At 33.2% G+C, this 24,689-nt stretch overlaps 2 protein-coding genes and 1 long non-coding RNA gene across 8 annotated transcripts in view; 2 read left to right on the forward strand and 1 right to left on the reverse strand.

The window, feature by feature from the left end:
- LOC115876892 overlaps positions 1-24,689 on the reverse strand; it is a 91,769-nt gene that overhangs the window by 7,530 nt on the left and 59,550 nt on the right. The window lies entirely within an intron of this gene.
- LOC115876887 (glycine receptor subunit alpha-4) lies at positions 3,756-5,507 on the forward strand. The gene is made up of 8 exons (XM_030892920.1): positions 3,756-3,842; positions 3,919-4,102; positions 4,157-4,383; positions 4,472-4,554; positions 4,614-4,748; positions 4,802-4,978; positions 5,027-5,229; positions 5,286-5,507. Exons 1-8 carry the CDS (start codon positions 3,766-3,768, stop codon positions 5,442-5,444), a joined length of 1,245 nt encoding a protein of 414 aa, XP_030748780.1. The 5' UTR covers positions 3,756-3,765; the 3' UTR covers positions 5,445-5,507.
- LOC115876885 (nuclear factor 1 C-type) lies at positions 7,343-23,458 on the forward strand. Of its 6 annotated transcripts, none has more exons than XM_030892908.1 (11): positions 7,344-7,643; positions 10,109-10,264; positions 11,680-12,055; positions 12,760-12,822; positions 13,023-13,124; positions 13,179-13,331; positions 13,740-13,933; positions 17,828-18,019; positions 18,205-18,357; positions 18,417-18,507; positions 19,684-23,458. In XM_030892908.1, the coding sequence occupies exons 1-11, from the start codon at positions 7,563-7,565 to the stop codon at positions 19,989-19,991; spliced, it is 1,869 nt and encodes a 622-aa protein (XP_030748768.1). In that variant the 5' UTR covers positions 7,344-7,562; the 3' UTR covers positions 19,992-23,458. The 6 variants fall into 6 exon arrangements, with proteins under 6 accessions (XP_030748770.1, XP_030748768.1, XP_030748769.1 ...); XM_030892909.1 differs by having other exon boundaries at positions 19,702-23,458; XM_030892913.1 differs by having other exon boundaries at positions 18,205-18,361; positions 19,684-19,858.

The following is a 24,689-nucleotide window of genomic DNA, read 5'->3' on the forward strand; positions in this document are numbered from 1 at the left end:
TTTATCACACTGTCTAATGCCCATACAAAATTCAGTTTTTTAGTATTTGGAGCAATTATTATTAATCAACGCAAACAGTCAGTTAATGTGGTTTGAATACTGGAATCATATTAATTGGTCCTCTTTAACAAATATTTAAACAGTTTTTTTATTTTTTAAAGAAATAAACGAATTATATCGACAATATTAGTATCTGTACTCTTTAAAAATTTGGTACATCTTTAAAAATAATCTAAAATGTCAATAGTCCATGGGTATATTGATAAATAAGTTCTAAATTACAAGAAAATGCATTTTCTACGGAAACTTAAAGAGATAGGTAAAAAATGGTATAATATTATTTGATAGACAATTAAATTGTGCATCTGATTCTCGTAAAATATACAGGGCGTTCCATTTAAATTAAACAAGTTATTGCCATTTGAAGCTAATAATTATTTAAAATAAATTTTTAGACACTCTGTATAAGGTAGTATTATTTTTATTATTGCAACACAATAACTGATCAATAAATAAACTTCAGTAATTATTTAGCATTAAAAACTTTGATACCTTTGAAGAAATGAAGCCTTAAAATTTTTACTGCAATTTCACAAAATTGAAAATATTTCAAAAACGGTAAGGTTTAAGTATCATAAACCTTAATCAAATTTACCTTTATTTTAATCGTGGAAACTAAAAATGTAATAATATACGGGTGTTCCATTTAAAAAAATACAACTTTGATATTTTTTACTTATTTGGGACACTCTGTATCTTGTAAAATTATTTTTAAATTGTACCTCTAATAGTCCTTCATCGAACCCAAAACTTACAATTTGTAAAAATCTCATCGTTTAGCTACAATACTCCGTGTCGTATGTGGTGAACAACCCTGTATAAATGAAATATTATGGAACATTAATTTGCTTCCGCCTTGATACCTTTACTTAAGTACAGGTATGTCTTAAATTGCATGGACCAAACATAACAATTTATCTGCTACGTATTTACTGATATATATCAGTAAAATAAAATAAAACTGTGTAATCTATTTTATTTTTAAATATCTTATTTTTGTTGATCTTTGATCCAAAGTTTATGATAAAAACATTGTGTTGAAAGGTTTACATGCATACATTTAAGAAAAAATATCTAGGTTTTGTCTAAAGTTTGGTTCACGCAATTCGAGGTAGCCTGTAGTAATATGTATTAACGTATTAACCGGTCTTTAGACAATATTAAATGAACATCGTGCTTTATTTAGCTGTATCTCCTTTTACATGTCGATACTATATTCTTACATGTAAAAGAAACTTAAATTCAAACCAATTGTCCATTGTTTAGCAATAATATGTATGTAACTTTAATCGTCATAGTAATTTGTCTTCCTTCAGCTTATCACAAAACCTCTGCTCTTAAAATGAGAAAACATAGGGTGCCTATCTTTTATTATTAAGTAATACTAATAGTATTGTCGCTGATGCCAACTTTGAACTTATTCTTATCACAGAAAATCTCAATGCATAATTGAAAAAAGGAAATTAAAACCTAGAAATTTAATAGACATCACATTAGGTCTCAAAACATAAAGACAATAAGTATTTATATATTTAATGGTTGGAATGCCTAAATAAGATAATATTAATATGTGAATTGACTTCTTTTTAGCAGAGTTGGCATCAGAAATCAATTGCAAGACTTATGGATTGGACAACAATTTTTGCTATCCAACCGTAAACACATACTTGGAAAGTTTAATTCTAACTTATTTGACTGACGTTCATTAGGGTGCATCAAATTTTTTTTATCTTTTAATTACCGTGAAAATATCGTTCACGATGATGAAAAAAAATCTGGTAAGAGTTTAAGATCTTAATAGTAATATTAAGAGATGTCTCATCGTGATTTTCTATTTTCCATTTAAATAACACGGGGAAAAGTATTTTTTTGTTTGGAATTTTATTACGGTCTAACAAATCAGCGTATTGTAAAAATCAATACACATTCCTGTAGGAAATTTAACGGTCTTCAAAAAAGTTCTATGATTTTTCATTTAATCTCGACTCATTTGAAAGTTATTGAAGGTTTAAGTTCAACTTCAAATCGTACTTGATAACCGATTTTTTATATTTTATCACGAAATAATAATAATAATAATCTTTATAATAAGCTGCCGTACGCAAAGGACAATATTGCTTTTTAGATAATATTTTTTATTACCCAAATCTGCTACACCTTTACTAACTTTCAAACGAGTCAATTAAATGAAAAATCATTTAAAACCTTTTTTGAAAATCGTTCAATTTCCTACAAGAATATGTATTGATGTTCAAAAACACGCTGATTTGTTAGAAAGCAATGAAATTAAAAAAAAATCCCGTGTTATTTAAATGCGATATAGAAAATCACACTGAGACACTTCTTAATATTAATATTAAGAGCACAAACTTTACCAGCATTTTTTTCATCATCGTGAGCGATATTTTCACGGTAACTAAAATAAAAATAAAAAATATATATATATATATAATCACCCTACTGTTCATAATGTAATTTACTTGAAGTAATATATAAAAAAAGTTTCACAAATAAGCTAGAAGTAAACTCATTCAGAAATGGTATGTATTACAACACCAACGTATAATTTTATTTGGTAGCTAGTTATGTGCAAAATTGACATATAGTTCTCTAAATAGTTTGGAAATTTCTGTAAACACAATTTGGATAGCCTTAAAGTAAAATGCATATATACATATTTTAAGATGTTACATAATAGTATTTATTTTTTATTTATTTATTTGTACCTTTTCTCGGTTGCTACTTAAATTCGAATACGATCTCCTGTATTTGTGCGAGTGTTGTATTTATTTTAATTAATGACAAACTTATATGTTTTTGTTCTAGAATATTGTTTATTTTTTGGTATAGATTAGCCAGAAAATTAGTGTTCCATGGTAGGCCTGCATTCGAATAAATTCTTATAAAAATTATTTATTTCATTATTTGGAAATATAATAGGATATTTTAAGTGTAGGTATAATAAATGTACGAGAATTATTCCAATGCAAGTTTACTATGATTTGATTTGTATATATATATAGTTGCAAACATAGATCAAAATTATTTTGTCATCATTTAGACATATCTTGTTTTTTTCATGTATCTGTATAGAACCATTGAAAAAAAATGTAATAAATTTCTATAAGGATATTTCTTTTCTATAAGGACTGTTCTCCATAACCGTTATGGAATTATCGTAAGCATGAATAGGAAAGGCGTTCATGGTAGAATAAATTTAGCTGATTTAGTGATATAAATTGTTTAGAAAATATTTTTCAGGATTCTTCACCTCATAAATTGATTGTATAGCTTTAAATAATGAAATGGTTACATTTATTGACTTAATTTTGGATAACATTTATTTTCTATGTATTGTTTAAATTATAACTGCAAATTTTGTGAATTTAAATTAGATAGTCATAGGAAAAATAATTGTGTAAAAAACTGACTTATACTTTACGTTTCTTATTGTTTCAGAAATTATTCTGTATCAATAAAGCATGAATATTTTTTATAAATTATTACTCTATCCTTCTATTCAATAATTCGAAATAGAATAAGGCCAATAGTGGAAAGTATTGTGGTCGTCTTTAACGTGTTTTAAATAAATATTCTTGTTACAAGCGGAATGCTGAAATTTAAACCTATTATGAATAATCTAATTAGGCATAAAATTCAAGGGCCTGGCAGAGTTTTAATTTTAATTCCGTCGTGTCGGAGTGAATGATGTTTGTCAGCACCGAAACTTGCCTAGTTTTCCTTTTATACTCTATTTCATCATTTGTAATTACCCATCGTTCGTAAGTGTTCCAGAAGTGTCTTTTTTTGTATGAAAAATTGCATTCGGGCTTACTCAAACTGTATACGTATTTTTAGAAACCATTCTGCGAGTAAAATACGAGATTACATAGAAGAGACTAGTTTATCACTGAGGGACATTTTACCATTAAGGCCCAAGCACTATGATAAGAACAGGGCCCCGAAATTCAACGGGCAGCCCACTATAGTTTATTTTCACGTGACCGTCTTGTCGTTAGACTCTATAAACGAGGAATCAATGGTTAGAACTTTTTATATAAAATAATTAATATACACTTAACGTTTAAACATTTAGACTTACGTTACTGATATATTTCTGGCTCAAAGTTGGCGTGATCCCAGACTAAGACTTCCAGAAAATATGAGCGAGGAGTATCGTATACTGGACGTGGAATGGTTGCATAGCATTTGGAGGCCAGATTGTTTTTTCAAAAATGCCAAAAGCGTTACATTTCACGAAATGACCATACCTAACCATTATTTATGGCTCTATCACGACAAAACTTTATTGTATATGTCAAAGTAAGACATTTGAATATTTTTATACAACATTTTAGCTATAGGTAATGTTTTTGTGTGATGTAACAAGCAATGTTTAGTTGATTTTTAGATTGACTTTGGTGTTATCGTGCGCGATGAAATTCGAAGCGTATCCTCACGATACGCAGATCTGCAGCATGATGATAGAAAGTTGTAAGATAAAGCAACTTGGATACTGTATGAACTTTTAATAAAGAAGAATTTGATTTTAGTATCACACACTGATCACGACTTGGTTTTTATTTGGAATATGACGGATCCTTTGGTGGTAAATCCCGAAATCGAATTACCCCAGCTAGATATTTCCAACAACTATACAACTGATTGTACCATTGAATATTCGACTGGTAAAGGCACTTTCATAACTTTTTATATTTTTGCTAATCGAAACACACTTTAGGTAATTTTACATGTCTCGCTGTGGTTTTTAATTTGAAGCGCAGGTTGGGATACCACTTGTTCCATACATACATCCCATCAGCTCTTATTGTTGTTATGTCCTGGATATCATTCTGGATCAAGCCTGAAGCGATTCCAGCCCGTGTAACCCTGGGCGTTACATCTTTGCTCACTTTAGGTAAGGATATCTCAGAAAAAAAAACAGCATTACATTGTTTTGTTACAGCTACTCAAAATACTCAGTCACAACAATCACTACCTCCAGTTTCGTATGTGAAAGCGATCGATGTTTGGATGTCAAGTTGTTCTGTTTTTGTATTTATGTCGCTGATGGAATTCGCCGTGGTAAATAATTATATGGGCCCCATAGCTACTAAAGCAATGAAAGGCTACTCGGATGAGGATATATCGGACTTGAACGATTATAGAGTACGGGTGTCTATTTATTTATTGTAAATATAAATATAAATCGGCACATTTTCTAGGGTATTGAAAGGAACAGGTACAGCACGGGTAGTCAACCTCAATATCCTACGTTCTGCAATGGAAGAAGTATAGCCTTGTGCATCGATCAGTTTTCTCGGTTTTTCTTTCCATTCTCGTTTTTAATTTTAAATGTCGTTTACTGGTCAACATTTCTCTGACCTATCGTCCTTTTATATGCTTAAGCACAATGAGCGTCTCGTGTTGAATCACTCTGTAATGTAACTCAGTTGTATAAGAATTCGAATAAAGAAATAACTTAATTATATATTTTTTTTTATTACGCACTCCAGAAAATAAATACAATGGAGCACAAAATTATTGTTTTTATATTAAAATAATTCAATCCATAATAGATAAATTATAGGCATGTTAAATTTAATAATACTCTAAATTCTGTAAATAGGCAGTATACTAAATATTATATTATGAAGAACTGGGGTTTAGCTATAATGAGAATATATTGATTATCGGACAGATTAACTTGTAGGCATAACACCTGCATTCGATGTAATGACATTGCAATTATTCAACCAGCAACCTTATGTGCATTTTAAAGTTTAGGGAACAAATGTTGCGGAGTCAGGTAAAGGTATCGATTTTTTAAAAAATACACAAAAGCTATAAAAAGAACGATGAAACAAAAAGTAAATCAATAAATATGCAATTATAAATGACTATATAAACAAAAGCATTTAAAGAAAATTTGTATTTTTTTCAAGACGAAATGTGCACCCTCCGCAGTGCCTGTAAGGGATAAATGCAAGTTCGGTTGGGGAACGAGTTGTCCATAAATTCTCTGCTGCAACTGCAGCGATCGTTACAACTGCTCGTATCAGACAAATACGATGTTGCCACTTCGAAATCATAATCCCAGTTGGTTATTTATTATGAAGAGAATATGGGAGGAATAAACTGGTGGTGGACAAAATAAAAGTACTTGAACTTTTCAATGTTGATATATTCTAAAACTATATGGAATTAGATTGTAGAATGCGACCTTACATATTTATTGTATCCCCCTTTCTTGAGTTATAACTCATCAAACAGTCTCTCTGGGCTTTGATAAAAGCCAGTATTTCAGACTGACAGATCAGTCGTACCATAGTTTATGATATGAATGGTTATCGTGAATGGTTATCTGCATTCACTGTTGTTTCTTAGCTTCAATCTACTGAAGTGTTCGTTTAGGAGACAGTGTCCGGTTAAGAACACATAACAACCCCAAGATTGTTCTTCTAAAATCAAGGAAAATATTTGAAGTAAGTTCGTAAGTTCTGAGAAATTTCTTCGAGTGCCTTAGACCGTTGGAGGATTCCCATTCGAGGTTATGGATGGAGTTTTCCAGGTTTTTGAGTTCCGTTTAAGTTGGTTTCCCCTCGAGAATAGAACGGTTCTGGTCCCGTTTGTGGAGTGTTCGCTCCTTTTCTAGCTAGATTGATTGCTTTTTCATTGCCTTCTATCACTTGGCGGGCTGCTATCACTTACTCTAGGTGCCAACCTAGAGTAAGGAGACTTTATTTTTTGCCTAAATTATTTAGCTTTTCTAGGCTCTTTTTGACCAACTTGGAATTGATGGTTACTGAGTTGATCGCTTTTAATGCTGCTTGACTATCGGATAAGATGGCTATTTCTTGTGTCCGATAGTTTCTATCTAAGATAAGTTGTACGCATATTTCGACAGCGTAGATTTTTGGCTGAAGGGCAGATGTAGGTGCCTATTGGTTAGTAGTATTTAGTTTTCGACCCAAATACTCCTATCTCTGTCCCCGCTTTGATTTTGGAAGCATCAGTATACCACGTTGCTGAGCAAACCTTTTTCTCTCCTTCAATCCTTTTTATTGCTCAATACTACATGAAATTATAATTATGTATGTATAGTACTTTTCGAGGAGCTTTGAAACGCGAAGAAAGTGGTGCAGTGATGGCAAAAAGCGAGCAAACGGCAACAGGGGGCGCGTGAGGGCGCGCGGCGTGTCTAGTGTGCGCCGCACATGGACCAGCGCCCGGCCAACCCCCGCAGCAGCCTTGGCGGCCGCAGCGATATAAATATCGTGGCGTCGGCAGCGCCGTCCCGACGGCCGCGTCGCGTCGCACCAGCCCAGCAGCCGAGGCGCCGCCGCCGCGGATTCTGCAGTTCGCCGTGGCCGTGGCGTGTTCTCTGGCGAGTGGCAGAGGCCGAGCCCTGAGTCCGCCGTCGTAGCCGTGAGTGTCCGTCGCCGTCGGCCCGATGGGAGCCGCGGCGCGTCCCCCGTGACCGTGCGTGAGTGACCTGAGGAATGTTCATCCCCGACACGCTGCGCAGCTGCATGGTGGAGCCCGATGTGTCGTCGTACCTGCAGACGCCGTCCTCGGGACAGGTGCCTACCCGCTGCTACCTACCCCCTTCCCCCGCGCCGCCATGCGTGATATGTAATTAACATGATTAACATGAGTGTTATTCTGTTCTGTACTGCGTTCGCTGTCTGGCCCGGGGAGCAGCTGGGGGCTGAGGCCGCGGTTGGGGCGTCGCCTCAGCCGTCGCCGTCGCTCACCCCCGTGCTCGGACCGCTAACCTCGATGTTGACATGTTTGAATTAATGTTCATGACTGCTCTGTTTCTGTCTCATGTCTGTGTTTCATCTAATGCACCGTCTTATATACTAGACGTACTTTGTACTTCTTGGTTTTGATGTTCAGTTCGTGTATTGACTGTGTGTTTTGCTACTCGCTGACATGCTAAGCCTTTTCGTATATTTTGCTCGTCCACCTCAAATACATCTCACCAACTAACCGACTAATCGAACCGAATCGGATTCAATTTCCTCGCTTTAAACAATAATACAATTCCAAACAAAAGCGTTAATAATGCTTGTTTCTTTTCTAATACATTTAGCTAATACGATTTAAAGACCAATAAGAAATAATTGGACGGGTGCCTGCTAAAATGACGTTCTGAAATGACGATCCACTCATGTATATTTCTCGATTCTAAACATCAACACATATGCACGTGTTTCTCACTAATGTAACCATCGTTACCTGTAATGGATCAAGCTTTAGACCAAAAGACGCATTATTTTTCATAAAGTAGATAACTAAGGTGAATGTATTTATGTCTATCGTCGCTTGGTCACGTAAGAAATTTACATGCAAAAACAATACTGAATAACGCTAGTCGAATGCGAATACATCCATGGAAATACATACAGACATATCGACTTTACTCCTTTGTAATATTATACAAACTATTTCAGACGATAACATATAAACAAATCTTTATAGTACAAAAACTTTTGATCGTCGGGTATTTCTGTTTAAGTGCAATCGAGTATAGTCAATATAAAAAATGCTGTATCGCGACCCTATCAAAATTTACTCAGATATTGGAGATATTTAGCAAGATTTTATAATGATACCTATCTACAATATAATATGTTAAAGAACGCACACCAGCTTAGAATCCCATAGAATCTGATGACTATTTATAACACGCTATTTATAGTCGCGAGCGAGTAACGGCAAAATGACATAGCAAAGAGAGTTCATCTCGTCGGAAAATTGTAAGATATTTTTTTAAGAACAGGAAAATGTCCCCATACGAACTCAGACGACCAAAGTCAGATCCGATATTTCGCGTTTCCACTTACCAAAATAGAACCAACCATCTACTGTCTACGCAACAATTTCAGTTTCCTTTCTTTTTAGTAGCATTTTGAAACTGTAGTCTATGTTTTTCATTTTCGAGTTTAGACGACGTTGTTATTTTGAAAGACTGTAATTTTGCCACGTACACTGGCCGCTTGGAGCTCAGTTTTTATGACTGTAATCCTAACCAAACGCGCCACCTGGCTATTAAACAATTCAAAGTAACATTAATGTTGTTGAAAGTAAAATAATTTCGGATTTCCATTGTTTTTATTTATTTTGTATACACAACGTTTCGGTCGGAAGTATCACTGACACAGGAGTGAACTAATCTAAATCCTGAAACTATTCAGCTTAATATACTAGAGCCAAGAATTCACTCGTGAAGAAGTTGGCTGCAGTCAAGCATGAGGATGTCCACTCGAATAGCTGCTTTACATGTAAAAAGCGAGTAACCATTCTGAAGCATATAGGTTGTAATATTACTTAGTTCATAATTCAGAAATTTTTGGTCCCTGCATATAGTGATTGCTCGATGATATAATGTTTTAACTATTTATACCTCTTTTGGTTGCTTCAGAATGGTTCGACTGAGAATTTAAATATTGTCCCATAAGTATGTGTGAGTTTTCTATATACAGCAGTGCTAATGAATCCATCGCTTAGGAAGCTCGGGTTTTCCACAAACAACACCATTGGAAAAAGCGGAAGTTTAAAGAAGCCGTATTCATATCTAGCAATAATAAAATCTTTAACAATCCATGTATGGAAATTTTAACAATATAGCCACCACTCATAAAACGCTCCAATGCAGATATTCTCAGTGGACAACCTCAAGCTTGACTGCACCCAACTTCTTCACGGGTGGATGCTCGGCTCTAGCTCTAGCTCGGAATAAGCATAAGTATTATCAGGATTTAGATTAGTTAACACTTGATAACGGTCTGTGACACTTCTGATCGAAACGTTGTGTAAGCAAAGTAAATAAAGACAATGGAAGTCCGAAATTCTTTTAGTTTCAATACTGAATTATTGTACATTAACAGTAACATTAATTTTGTTTCCAAATGCAAAACAGCAACGTGATGTTTAGATTTACATTTTGTTCATTTCTTTCTAGATGTCGATGCTTGATTAATAATGCTTTTAAGTCCGGATTAGTTGATTATAGGTGTTTCGATGGCATTATTTTTTATAGGACGAGTTCCACCCCTTTATCGAAGCGCTTCTACCCTTTGTTAAGTCCTTTTCCTACACATGGTTTAATTTGCAAGCGGCCAAACGGAAATACTACAAAAAGCACGAAAAAAGAATGTCACTGGAAGAAGAACGACAATGCAAGGAGGCGCTTCAGGTAATGTTGAATACACAATTTTCAATGAAACAAAACTGAAACCGTACATTAATTTTCCCGTCAAAAATCGCGCTGGCACAAGACCCGCGTGGTACCACACTAAACATTTTACGAGCAGGTGTTCTTAGCCTCAGAATGCTTCCTTCCTTGGCAAGGATTTTTTTTGGCACAGACAAAACCCATTTGTTTATATCAACAGGCGTCTGCAATATGTGACGAATTGACTCTTAACATTCTTATATCCAGCTCAAAATTATTTTCATTCGAAAACGATTCAGACAACAAATGCAACCCTTTGTGATTCAGCCCAGTCCGAGGCTGTTTCATTTTCGTCTATTTCGGGCTTTGATACGTACAAGAGACATTGACATTGCGCACAAAGGTAAAAAAGAATCGACCAAGAAACGAGGGATCTGTTAAAAATAAACGCGTCAATCATGACTTTTTATCAGGAAATGTAAAATTTACTTTTTTTTGGAAACTCGTTTTTAAAAAAACAAAACAATTGGGACTTTTGACTGAGGAGATTAAGCTATAATGACAATATCGTACGAAAGCGTAGAGCTGCCATATCTACACTGAAAAATATTTTTAGCAAAATGTACACTTTTTCTGTAAATTTACGCTTGTTATGGAAATTTACAATTTTTCTGTAAATTTACAGAATTTTTTTTACAATTTTTATTTACAGAAATTTATAATTTTTCTGTAAATTTATAGAAAAATTGTAAATTTACAGAAAAAGTGTAAATTTTAAACTTTTTCTGAAAATTTACAATTTTTATTTACAGAAATTTACAAATTTTCTGAAAAGAGTAAATTTTCAGAAAAAGCGTTAACAGTTCAAAAAAAATTAACAATTTTTCTGTAAATTTACAGATTTTTTTACAATTTTTATTAACAGAAATTTTCAATTTTTCTGTTACTTTACAGAAAAATTGTAAATTTCCAGAAAAAGTGTAAATTTTCAGAAAAAGCGTAAATTTACAGAAAAATTGTAAATTTCCAGAAAAAGTGTAAAATTTACACTTTTTCTGTAAATTTACGCTTTTTCTAAAAATTTACATTTTTTCTGAAAATTTACAGAATTTTTTTTACAATTTTTATTTACAGAAATTTACAACTTTTCTGTCAATTTACAGAAAAAGTGTAAATTTTCAGAAAGAGCGCAAATTTACAGAAAAAGTGTAAATTTACAAAAAATGTCAACGTTGGTATGGCAGCTCTACGCTTTCGTAACATCGTATTAGAAGAAATCGTATTTTTTATTATGATTAAAAAAGGTTTTAATTTTACTGAACTTTATTGAAAATACGATTGCACAGCCAGATTTTGTTGAAAAACATATCCGGTGTCAAAAACGTTAGCTTAGAAGTAATTTAAATAAAACATGTCCGTGGTGTTTATTGTTGCAGAACGAAAAGGCGGAAGTTAAGCAAAAATGGGCGTCCCGATTACTGGGAAAGTTACGAAAGGATATTACGCAGGAGTGCCGCGAAGATTTCGTTTTAAGTATAACAGGAAAGCGACCGGCAGTTTGCGTGCTGTCCAACCCCGATCAAAAGGGCAAAATGCGCCGCATCGACTGTTTGAGACAAGCAGATAAAGTGTGGCGGCTCGATCTCGTAATGGTGATACTGTTCAAGGCCATCCCTCTGGAAAGTACGGACGGTGAACGGCTGGAAAAAAACCCGGACTGTTCACAACCGGGCCTGTGCGTCAATCCATATCATATAAACGTCTCCGTAAGAGAATTGGACCTTTATTTGGCCAACTTCATCAACAGTCACGGTGAGTTTCAGTCACGAGATTTATTAATCATCATATCACAGAAATTGGACGGCCGTTTAATAACTAGATGGTTTTTCTACGAATTACACCGTTACAATGAAAGTGGAAGTGTTTTGTTTATACGCGCACGATTTTTTTTGAAAATATGCCAATTTTAAATAATCAAACAACTATTATTTAATTCCCACTGAATCTGCCAACTATATCGTAAACTAGATAATCTTTCGTAAATTGTTTTTGTTTATTTCTTAATTGATATTTTGTCTAAGTAAATATAAATATAGTTATTTTTACTAATGACGAACGAAAAAATTGACCACCTACACTAATGAGATTTCTGTTTCACTCTAAAAATAGATTTTGAAAAATCACCATTTTCCTGGACTGAGTTAAGAAAATGTATAGCTGCTTCTTCCGAAGCTTTAAACGGGTTCTATGATGAAACCATCTAATTAGCTCAAAACACCATTACTGCTTTTCTCTTTCGATATTTTTATATACCAATATAAAGTCTATAATTAGAGCACCTTATATTAACCAGTCAAAGTAAAGTAGAACTAAAAATATACAAAAGAATATCACATTAAAACCAGCGGTTATTTTTAACCCACCAGGACTGTAAATAAAATTGGTATAGCGCGAAATTCAAAACTTTCAGCAAGAAAACTATTCGCCATCCTTGGTTAAATAAATTTTCTTTTCAGAAATTTTAAGTGGAGTGTGCTATAACAATAACAACAAGAAAGAGGATGATAGGAAAAATAAAGGTAAGCTATCGTTAATAGGGTACTTAAATGTGATAAGTACTGAATGTGAAGAATGGATTTACTTTTGTCAAAAAAACTCGGACTATCGAACTGTGAGTTACCGTTTCGATTATTTCGATTCCGATAAGTAGATTACGTCACTCTGGAAACGATTCGAACAGTTTTATGATCATAATCTAAAAGGAGCCTCTATTTTGCAGTGACAGGGTATACTCACAATCCCTACAACGGTGTTATATGTAACGACATAATATTAGCGACAGGAGTATTTTCATCAAAGGAACTATGGAAGTTGTCCAAATGTAATTTTTGTACACCTTCCTGATATATTCGGCATTAATCCTGTTTACTTTTAGCCTCTATCTTACACGAATTATCGGATCCTCAGCCTAATATGAACAGCGTTAAATTGGAGCACCCAGCGTACTACTGTAACAACTATCCGGAACAGCCAGTGGTACCCGACAGATCTTCGTCTGTCGACACTATGGTTGTTTCTAATACTTACTGTAAGTAAGAAATGCCTTATTACATAATTTAAAGTTAAGTCAATCTATTTTTAAGACCTTGTCGCAATTTTATACTGAAGCTGTTTTTCGTACAACGATTCTCCAGGAACAAGGAGATCCAAAAGCATCATATTTTATTTGATATTGATTTTCAGATAAAACGTCTCACAGAGACAGCAACGTGTTAAGTAGACAAAAAATTAGTTAGCTACACTTCCGTTTTAAATTTCTTTCTAGTTACATTGTAGGACTGTTTCCTGAAACCTTATAATATTTTTTTTTTCATCGTCTTATGTGTTATAAACATATCTGACCTAGATTTAGTCTATTTTGGTCTCAAGGCTTTTTTTAAGAAATGAAGATTTCAGTTCGATAGAAAATATACGATTTTAATGAAAACAATTGCAGCCATGCCACAAAACACCACGATAGTGTCTTCCAGTTCTCAAGCGAGCCCGAATGCTTTATATTATCAACACAGTCCAGAGGTCCAACACCATCAGCATCAAAATCCAGTAAAATATCCAGAAAATGGCCACGACACCTTGTCAGATTTCGTTACTTTTGTTTGTCAGGAAACGGATAACAACCAGAACGCACAAGTAAGCAAACTCATTTTAGAAAATAGCTGGATGATCAAACTTTGCTAGCATGGTAAAGATTGATCACCTTAAGTCAACCTATACAGGGTCCGGCAAAAGTGCGTCGATCGGGCATCTGTAGCTCCCTAGTATAAAAAATTTGGTAATTTTGTTTAAGTGCAAACCTAAAGTATGTACTAGAATGTACTTCAGGAAAATATTTTAACTTCTACAGGGTGGCTCAAGAAAGTGTGAGTGGATCAAGATGATTTTTTTTAAATGTAACACCCTGTATATTATTACATTTTTTGCTTCCTTTCAGATCACTTTACATCATCCTAAGATATTAGTAAATATATTTAGACAGTTTCAGAGATATTAATAAATAAATCTATATATATAAATCTGACTGTCCTGACTGATACTGACTCATCAACGCCCAGACCAAACCCTTGACCCTAGAAAGCTGAAATTTTGCACAGGGATTCCTTTTATGATGTTTACGTAAGATAAGAAAGGATTTTTAAAAATTCATCCCCTAAGGGGGTAAAAAGGGGGGTGGAATATTACAATATTTTTTATTTAAAAACGGTCAAGTTTCCGAAAAACGCTGAAACACGTATATTTTATTTTCTTTTTTACATATTTTCAGATTTTTAAAAATGTATACAGGGTGTTTCGAAAAATCTGGTCATTGATTAATCACGATCCTGCTTAAAGCGCTTGACGTAAAAAGCTGATTTTTGGAAAACGGATTGACTTTAGGGTGTAGAGGTTCGATAAGAAGGGATTTTTCGAAACTCGAATTCTAAGGGGGTGAAACCGCCCCTCAAATATTAGAATATTTTTATTTAAAAAACGGTCAAGTTTCCGAAAAAACGCTTAAACACGTATATTTTTATTTTCTTTTTTACATATTTTAAGATTTTTAAAATGTATACAGGGTGTTTCGAAAAATCTGGTCATTGATTAATCACGATCCTGCTTAAAGCGCTTGACGTAAAAAGCTGATTTTTGGAAAACGGATTGACTTTAGGGTGTAGAGGTTCGATAAGAAGGATTTTTTCGAAACTCGAATTTAAGGGGGTGAAACCGCCCCTCAAATATTAGAATATTTTTTATTTAAAAAACGGTCAAGTTTCCGAAAAAACGCTTGAACACGTATATTTTATTTTCTTTTTTACATATTTTAAGATTTTTAAAAATGTATACAGGGTGTTTCGAAAAATCTGGTCATTGATTAATCACGATCCTGCTTAAAAGCGCTTGACGTAAAAAGCTGATTTTTGGAAAACGGATTGACTTTAGGGTGTAGAGGTTCGATAAGAAGGGATTTTTCGAAACTCGAATTCTAAGGGGGTGAAACCGCCCCTCAAATATTAGAATATTTTTATTTAAAAACGGTCAAGTTTCCGAAAAAACGCTTAAACACGTATATTTTATTTTCTTTTTTACATATTTTAAGATTTTTTAAAATGTATACAGGGTGTTTCGGAAAATCTGGTCATTGATTAATCACGATCCTGCTTAAAGCGCTTGACGTAAAAGCTGATTTTTGGAAAACGGATTGACTTTAGGGTGTAGAGGTTCGATAAGAAGGATTTTTCGAAACTCGAATTCTAAGGGGGTGAAACCGCCCTCAAATATTAGAATATTTTTATTTAAAAACGGTCAAGTTTCCGAAAAAACGCTTAAACACGTATATTTTATTTTCTTTTTTTACATATTTTAAAGATTTTTAAAAAATGTATACAGGGTGTTTCGAAAAATCTGGTCATTGATTAATCACGATCCTGCTTAAAGCGCTTGACATAAAAAGCTGATTTTTGGAAAATGGATTGACATTAGGGTGTAGAGGTTCGATAAGAAGGGATTTTTCGAAACTCGAATTCTAAGGGGTGAAACCGCCCCTCAAATATTAGAATATTTTTTATTTAAAAAACGTTCGAGTTTCCGAAAAAAACGCTTAAACACGTATATTTTATTTTCTTTTTTTACATATTTTCAGATTTTTTAAAAATGTATACAGGGTGTTTCGAAAAATTGATTAATTGGTCATTGATTAATCACGATCCTGCTTAAAGCGCTTGACGTAAAAAGCTGATTTTTGGAAAACGGATTGACTTTAGGGTGTAGAGGTTCGATAAGAAGGGATTTTTCGAAACTCGAATTCTAAGGGGGTGAAACCACCCCTCAAATATTAGAATATTTTTTATTTAAAAACCGGTGAGTTTTTCGGAAAAACTCTTAAACATGTATATTTTATTTTGTTGTTTTACATATTTTAAGGTTTTTTAAAAATTTATACAGGGTGTTTCATAAAATATAACCATTGAGTAATCACGATTCTACTTAAACTGCTTGACGTTTAAAGCTGATTTTTGGCAAACGGATTGACTGGGGGGTGTAGAGGTTCGATAAAGAGGGGGTTTTCGAATTTCAAATTCCAAGCGGGTGAAAACGACCCACAAATATTACAATATTTGTTTTTTAAATACGGCGAGCCTTTCGGGAAAACACTTGGACACGCATAATTGATTTTGTTTTTTACATATTTTTGAACTTTTTAAAAAATCATACAGGGTGTTCCAAAAAGTTGGGTAATTGATTAATCACGATTCTGCTTAAACTGCTTGACGTAAAAAGCTTATTTTTGGCAAACGGATTTTTCGAAAGTCAAATTCCAACGAGATGAAACTACCCCTCAAACATTATACCAAGTTATATAATAATATCGCCATATTGTTTTTTCTCATGCTGACATAAATGTAAGAAAATTTTATCTTAGTTTGTATGTTAATGGAAATTCTTGCTTTGCTTGATCATCACCATTACAAATGATTAATCCGACGCGAACGAAGTCGCGGGTACACACTAGTAAAATATATATTTTCAGTCTTTCTTAAAAAAATTATTAAAACCACAAGAACTGTCCTGAAATCAAAACTATATTAGATATTTACTTTAGATGGTCTGGACTTACTTTGCTCTAAATATCGTAATCTTAAATCATACAGGGTGCTCAAAATACTACGCCAAACTTTTTAAAATATAAAATAATTTTTCTTCGTTTTTTTGAATGGAACACCCTGTATATTAATCTTTTAATAGATGGAGAATTAAAAAATTTTCATTTTTTGTGTTTAGAGTATATCAGCATTTTTAACGGTTTCGCAGATACTCGCGGTATTATTTCACATGGCTCTTTCAACGGTAGAATACGAGAATCATTGGGTGGCTTTAATAAAAATAACATATATATATATTGTGGAAAACGCCATATGAAATATAAAACCGCGAATATCTGTTAAAAATTTTGAAATACTCTAAAGGCAAAAAATTTTCATTATTCCATTCTCCATCTATTAAAAGAATAATATACAGAGTGTTCTACTTAAAAAAACGCAGAAAAAATATTTTATATTCTAGATAATTTGGCGTAGAATTTTGAACACCCTGTATGATTTAAGATTACATTATTGATAGCAAAGTAAGTACGAACCATCTAAACAGGACACTTCTTGTATTTGTAATAATTTTTGAAGGAAAGTTGAAAAATATATATTTTTTATTTTATTTTATTAATATCTCTGAAATTATCGAAATATATTTACTCATATCTTAGAATTATGTACAGTGATCTGAAGTCTGAAAGGAAGCCAAAAACGCAATAATATACAGGGAGTTCCAAAATAATCATTCCGATCCACTCTCACTTTTTTGAGCCACCCAGTAGAAGTTAAAATATTTTCCTGAAATACATCCTAGTACATAATTTACGTTTGCACTTAAAACAAAATACCCAAGTTTTTTATTCTAGGGGCTACAGATGCTCGATCGACGCACTTTTGTCGGACCCTGTATAAAGGAGGAAAACTGGAGTATATAGCAACAACGAATTCTTTTCGATTTTAGATGCAATCGAGCCTCTCGAGAAGTCCTAAACCGCAATATTTCCCATCTACGATGCTCCCACCTCCACCGTTGCCTCCTATGGCCAGGCCTGTACCAATAATTCGATCGACAGGGGAAGTTTCCATGGGCAGTACAAATTCACCACCTCCAAGCATAACACCCCCTTGCAACGAATCATCGCCAGGCGACGATGTAAGAAAACTACCTTTCAATAAACGTACACCAGAAATTCAAAGGACAAAAGAATCAATCAATTTAAAACAAAACTACTAAAAGTAGTTTAATATAATTTCTCTTACACAATACGTTTTGAATTCTTGTTGTACGCTGTCGAATTATTAGAAGTGAATGACAAGTAAAGTAATTGGAACCCCAAGGTCCCCGAAATCAACTCGTCGCCCCCTCTGAGTCCGGGAAGCCACGAGAGACGGAAGTCGCCGATCCAGAGGAACTCCGTACCCACCAGTGGACCATACTCGCCAGGCCGGGACTACACGTCCTTCAACCATTTCCACGGGCAGCCAGGACATGTTGGTAGTTAGTATTTGTAGCACCTAGAGCCCAATGTTACCACCTCTTTCTTTTCCAGCTTTTCAGCTATCCCAGTATGGGCCCGATGTCTGGCGTTATCAGTCCTACCAACCTCAGTATGTACTCGCCCAACGTGAATACGTCGAGAGGTACGATTGTTAGCAGCGTTGCCAGAGATTAAGATTGTACTTAGACCATAAAAGGAAATTATTACTGAATTTTAATTAAAAATATTATTATAAATTGGTAAATAAGGGGGCCTCTAATAATTTCGTGAGGGTATCAGGATGGCCAAACCAAACCAAACATTTTGCGCTGGATGTATACTGTGATCAGGGATGTGACTTATTTCAAATACATGTATTACTTAATTAGTTATTTACGATTTATTACAAGTATTACTTATTAATTATTATTTAAGTAAATACAGATATAGTAAGATACAAAGTACGTATATTTGAAATACTTTTTTAATTTCATCTTGTATCTTCTATTTAAATACATTTTTTTAGTATCTTAGTATTTTATAAATACTTAGTTTACTAAAATACTTTTACTAATTATTACATATGCATATTTTTTACTTTACGACATTCACTCATAATATGGACTAAATATAATATCCGTATTAGGTATGATGAAATATCCGTAGATGAATAATCTTGTCCTGACTGAAACACGTAAAATTAATCGGTATGAAAAACAAAAATTGGACACTTTAAACAACAATGGGGAATTTTTAAAAAGAAAGACAAAAGACCAATCTTCTTACTGTTTTAGAAAAGACACGATTCTTGTTGATAATTATTATTAAGTAATAAGCTAAATAACTTTAAAAATAAAAATAAATGTTTTCTTTCAAAAGTATTTTATCTTAATAAAAGTATTTATAAAATACGTATTTTATATCTAATATTTCAAATACCTTTTCTACAAGTATTTTGTAACTGATATTACAAATACTTTGCTTAGAAGTATTTTGTATGATAGTAAGACCCATGATTATCTATGGAGCAGTAGCTTGGTACACAAAACTATAGAGCAACGTACAGCAAGGCAAAATCTGTGCAAAGTACAGAGACTGGCATTCATATGCATCATAGGTGCCAACGCATTTATAATAAAAATACAAATTTTGTAAGATCTCACTTGAGATTAGGGGAGGGACAAGTCTCACTAGAGGAAGAGTCAAAGAACCCTCAAAAACGCTTCACGTAATTAATTGAGGCCCCTTAACCTGTATAATCCTCTGGTGCAATTTTAGAAGCTCTAGCAACGCTGGTCGTAAATTGACCACACGAGCACGACACAACGTGGACATAAAGAGGATGTCTTGATTACAGGCACCACGCGTTCTAGCAACATCTCGAGGTGGACGACGACGCCGCTCTTCACCCTGGACCAGGAGGACTTCATGATAGCGCCGAGCTCAGAGCAGAGCGCCATTATCCTGATGGAGGAGGCCGGATCCGGAGGAGCTCCGGAGCACAGCGGCCAGTGTTGCACCGGAGCCACCCTCATGTGTGACGCGGATCGATTCTTCCAGGCAGGGGACGGCTTGGACGGCAACCAGTCGGCCGGGAATGGCCGGGAAACGGTTGATCAGATGCCTCAAACACCCAAGTCGCCCTAGCGTTGAGTTCCACAACGAACAAGAACTGCTTTTCGCAGACAAATCCGCCAGTTTATGTGTGACGTTTCGTTGAATTCTCATTAATTTCCGCGCGGAATTCGGTGCGCAAAATCTCCCGCTATGTCAGATTGATGCTGCCCTGACCTCACGCCTAATTAAATTTAACATCAACCTAACATTTTTTAGAGATTGTAAACTGGTAGCGTCAATCAGCATCGCGCGAGACATGACATAGCTGCTCAAATAGTGTAGAGAAATTTAGGTTAGGTAAAAATGTATGTATGTATACTTTAGGTTGATCACCGGTGCCAATTGGGCCGAGCGATTCTGTATTTGAGGGACCATTCGATCGTCTTCGACACAGGCGTTTCGAGTGACTCGTCCTCAAATTCGGCGTCGCAGTAACTCGGTGAATTTTTTAGTCTACTGCGCCCAAATCTAACCCCCTACGACATAAAAGTTCGTCTTATTTTTCGGCGTTTTAAGCGGTCTTTCAAAAAGACCGCGCTATTATAGAATCACGACGGTCTAGGATTACGTAATTTTTCGATAAAGTACTACAAGTGACCTTAAAGTTTACGAATGAAAAGACTTTTTTGCCTGATGTTTTACGGCTACTTTTTTAATAGGTTTGACGTTGTATATATACATGATCTAGTCGACTTATATTGTATATACACTTTATTATAGAGCACGTTTATTTAGTGCTTTAATAAAATTTATAAAAAAGCTCTTTTTAAATTAAATATTTCGACGGAACTAGGTGTAGTTCAAAATCAGTTATGTGATAATTATATTTGTCTTTCCCTCTTAGTCAAATTAACCCGTATTAAGCAATATTTCGAGAACAATAATATAATTGGAAACAGCTAACAGTCTTAGTGAAAACCCTGGTAAAACTTTTCAAATGCTTAATTTCACGAATCGTCGCTTGAAATAAGACATACGACACGGACAAGAAATAGTTATTGAGAGGGAAGAGAATGTTAAAAACGCAGGGGGTGGTATTTTGGAGCGCGTGCAATTCCGTTCCTATTGGGTAGAATATCCAGAGTTGCTTGTCTTCCACACTACGAAGAAACAGGGCTTGTTGCGAGAACAAGCTGAGCTGGATCCGTGCCTTAGAATAACAATAAATAATAATATTGTTACCGTAGCTTATAGATATTTCGTAGCTATTGAAAAAAGCTTGCTCACTCAACTTTTTCCAGCTCATACAATTTTAGCACCTTACGTCCCTCACGAATTTTTTATCTTACCAAATAAAAAAATATTTTTTTTACCTAATTTTTTTTCTTTACGTAATATATTACCGGAGTTTTCAGATGCTGCATCGTTTTCGTTCATTTTTATAACGAATATGTAAATTAGACCGTTATGAGCTTTCACTTCAACGGTAAAAAAAGTAAATGAAAATAATTAATTAATAATTATAGTTGACGGTGAGTTTCAGTAGCTAAGTGAGATAAACAATTACGTGATGGTGGATGCAATAGATTAGTGGCCATATCGTGGCATTTTTAGGTACCTTATTAGACATTTGCGTGCGATCAAATATTACTTATAAGAAAGAATTACGCGCCATATAATGGGGCATATTCTTTGAAACGCTTAACGCAAAATAAAATTATTCCGTTCGAAAAATCAATACCCTTGCAGTTTTCCCACTACAGGAAAGTTAATTATTAAGAATGTACATTGTTTGAAAGGTCACTTTATAGATATATACTTTACCAGGTCCAAAAAAAAAAGAATTTTGTGACTAGCGTTAAACAATAAGATCGTAGAAAATTCTTTTTTAACGAAACAAGATATTTTTAATATTTCCAGGTCAGAAATGTAATATCTCCAGGTCAAAAGTGCAACGAAAAAGAATTTCCTACGTCGTTGTGAAGAATATTTGATCGCGCTATTAACGTAGCAGAGTAATCCTGACTGATATTCCTACTCCCTCCGCTAAAATCGACTAACAAAATGGATGCTCTGCCTTTATTTAATCACTTTGCCCTTTTAATACCCATCTTCGGCTAATAATAAAGCGTAGTTAACGCTTTCTAACTTTGTGTTGAGTAAAATTTTATTCATCTTTTGCTCGTTGACATTTTCGATGCCGCAGATCTTTTCGCAGATGCGTATAGAGAATAATATATTATATGAGCTGTTATTTTTGAAAGTGGTAATAAGTAATAAGTCCAATTTAAAAAAAAATAGTTATTGGTAGTTTCATTCTTTCCATATTTATTAACCATACATTCAATGGAGTACGATTTTTTATTATAAGCGAACAAAAGAATTTTGCTAATTTTAATGCTAATTTTAAAAGGCAAATTAGTTTAAAATATCATTTTTTTTATTTAAAGATCCTAACGACGTAATTTTCATTTTTAGATTTTAATATAACTGAAATTAATTTTAATAAACTTGGTTCGTGTATTTAAATGTCTCCATTTTAATTATTACTTTTTACATAAAAAAAACATTTCAGTAAAGCTAATGTCTATAAAAACATGGACTTAAATTTACTCCTGTTTTTATTTATTGTATTATGTTATTTTTGAAAGTGGTATAAGGCCATTTGGAGTTAAAAAAATCGTTTATTTTTGTAAGAATTGTAAAAGATTTTATTTCATTATAAAATTTAAAAGATGTAGAGTGTTAATAACAACTCGAAAATCTTCAACTGTTAACAATAACTCGAAAAAATTAAGGTTTACGAATATTTTTAAATTAATTCAAATGCAAAACCTTAAATATCTCGATCAATGGAAAAGTGGGCTTACCTATATCTTTTTCAAAAATAACAGCTCATATCGGAAACTGAATAAAATAAAATAAAATATAAACGAGCAACAGTTGGAACAGAATAACGCCAATTAATGTCAAGTTAATAGATCTAAATGTATTCTTTCCGTAATGCTTTGGCTAACACGGGTTCAGTTCGAAAAATCATGGAATTGAACAAAGTGGAGTAATATTTTCGCAATTTTTCAGGACAATACCTTCAGTTAAATTATTTGTTATACAGAGTTAGTTTTGTACTACTGTATATATTCGACGATATTATTTATATTAGTATTTAGATGGTTACGTTCTTCTTATGTTGTACAAATCGTTTGATATCATTATTACTTAACATTATATTAATTTGTTGATTTAGTTTTTAGGTAATTACTTAATTAAGATGAAACGAGGCAATTCTGATCGATCTATTGACTTGGGAGAATAAACGTTAAATTTTCATGATTATTATAATTATTATGTAAATAATTAACAAAAAAAAAAATAAGTCTATACACTTATAGAATCGGGTGATATTTAACCAGTGCCATTGATATTGTTGATTCAATTGTTGGACGTATTAACTACGTCAAGTAGCAGTTATTATTATTATTATAATTAGTAGGCTTGTAAGAAGCAATTTTTCTTTAAATTCTATAAATAAATCAGAGGGTTTATTTGATAATAAATCGTGTTTTATTTTGAATCCCTCGAACTATGTTATTAAAAAAAAACTTAGAAATGATACAGGATGATGCAACACATATTGGTTTAAAGTGTATTTACCAAACCTATAGAATTGGCTAAACTCGAACAAAAATTAATGACTGAATATTTCATGCCATTTTGCATAATATGGAGTAATAAATTACTTGAAGAGATTGGAAACACATTTGCAGAAGCAAGATGCTGCTAAAAAAAGGTTTCGTTTAAAAATTAGAACAAGAGATTTGCATTAATATTAGTTTTGTAATCGTCTGTAGCTACATATATAACAAATATTACGTATAAGATCATTATTAATAACAAATATCATCGATATATATATATATATATATATATATATATATATATATATATATATATTTTTAATATCAAAATATTCAATTATCTAAAACACAAGCAGATCCAAGGCACGCTTTTAATGCTAAACTTGTTATTAATTGAGCCGTCAAGTTGCAAAACCCGCTTTTTAAAAATCCATTTAAAAAAAATGGTCTATAATGACATATATTAATAGTGGACCCGGAAATCTACATAAACATAGTCCCAAAACTGCAGCAAAAGTCGCCTATTCCTATATAAAATTCACTACAATTCACTACAAATTAAGTTACTTAAAACAGCAAAATCCTTAAAAACTTATATTTGCTTTTTATTGTCACAAATCCCGCATTTTTTCATAGGCTTGATCAACTGACGAATTATCCATTTCAAATCGTTATCTAATTTTAATAAAATAGCATATCTGAAAAATAAAGTTACTGTAGCAAAACCCGCAATATGCATCATACTGCAACAAAACCCTCATTACCCGAATTATTTTTGTGTTTTTTTCTCTGGAAAAATTAAATATTAATTTTAATTTATAAAAAAAGATACAAATCAGTGATTCTACTCAATGGACACGTTTTTTGTAAAATAACGTTTCAAACATAGTTTTTGCGTATTATCTCGAAAATCCAAATAATTTACCTACAAATTGCTTAAAAAATCATTAAAATCAGATAAAATGTATTGAACTTTAAAATATGTAGATGAAAATTTTAAGATGTCTGATTTGTAACAATTCTTGTATTAAAAACGTAATTTTGATATCAATTTCAAGAAAATCGTCAAATTAACAAAGCCTCGACATATACATTGTACTCCAGTGTATATGTGAGCAACTATAGCCCCCATATAAATGAATGAATCTGG

This window comes from Sitophilus oryzae, unplaced genomic scaffold (genome assembly GCF_002938485.1).
Source record: "Sitophilus oryzae breed Bouriz unplaced genomic scaffold, Soryzae_2.0 scaffold_1440_pilon_pilon, whole genome shotgun sequence".
In the NCBI taxonomy this organism is placed as follows: Eukaryota; Metazoa; Arthropoda; class Insecta; order Coleoptera; family Curculionidae; genus Sitophilus; species Sitophilus oryzae.

Excerpts from the sequence above, each read along its gene's own strand:
- LOC115876885 (XM_030892908.1), top strand. The coding sequence starts at position 7,563 with ATGTTCATCCCCGACACGCTGCGCAGCTGCATGGTGGAGCCCGATGTG. Across the intron at positions 7,644-10,108 it reads AGACGCCGTCCTCGGGACAG|GACGAGTTCCACCCCTTTAT; the intron begins GTGCCTACCCGC and ends TATTTTTTATAG. Across the intron at positions 12,056-12,759 it reads CAACTTCATCAACAGTCACG|AAATTTTAAGTGGAGTGTGC; the intron begins GTGAGTTTCAGT and ends TTTTCTTTTCAG.
- LOC115876887 (XM_030892920.1), top strand. The coding sequence starts at position 3,766 with ATGATGTTTGTCAGCACCGAAACTTGCCTAGTTTTCCTTTTATACTCT. Across the intron at positions 3,843-3,918 it reads TTTGTAATTACCCATCGTTC|AAACCATTCTGCGAGTAAAA; the intron begins GTAAGTGTTCCA and ends ACGTATTTTTAG. Across the intron at positions 4,555-4,613 it reads CAGCATGATGATAGAAAGTT|TATCACACACTGATCACGAC; the intron begins GTAAGATAAAGC and ends ATTTGATTTTAG.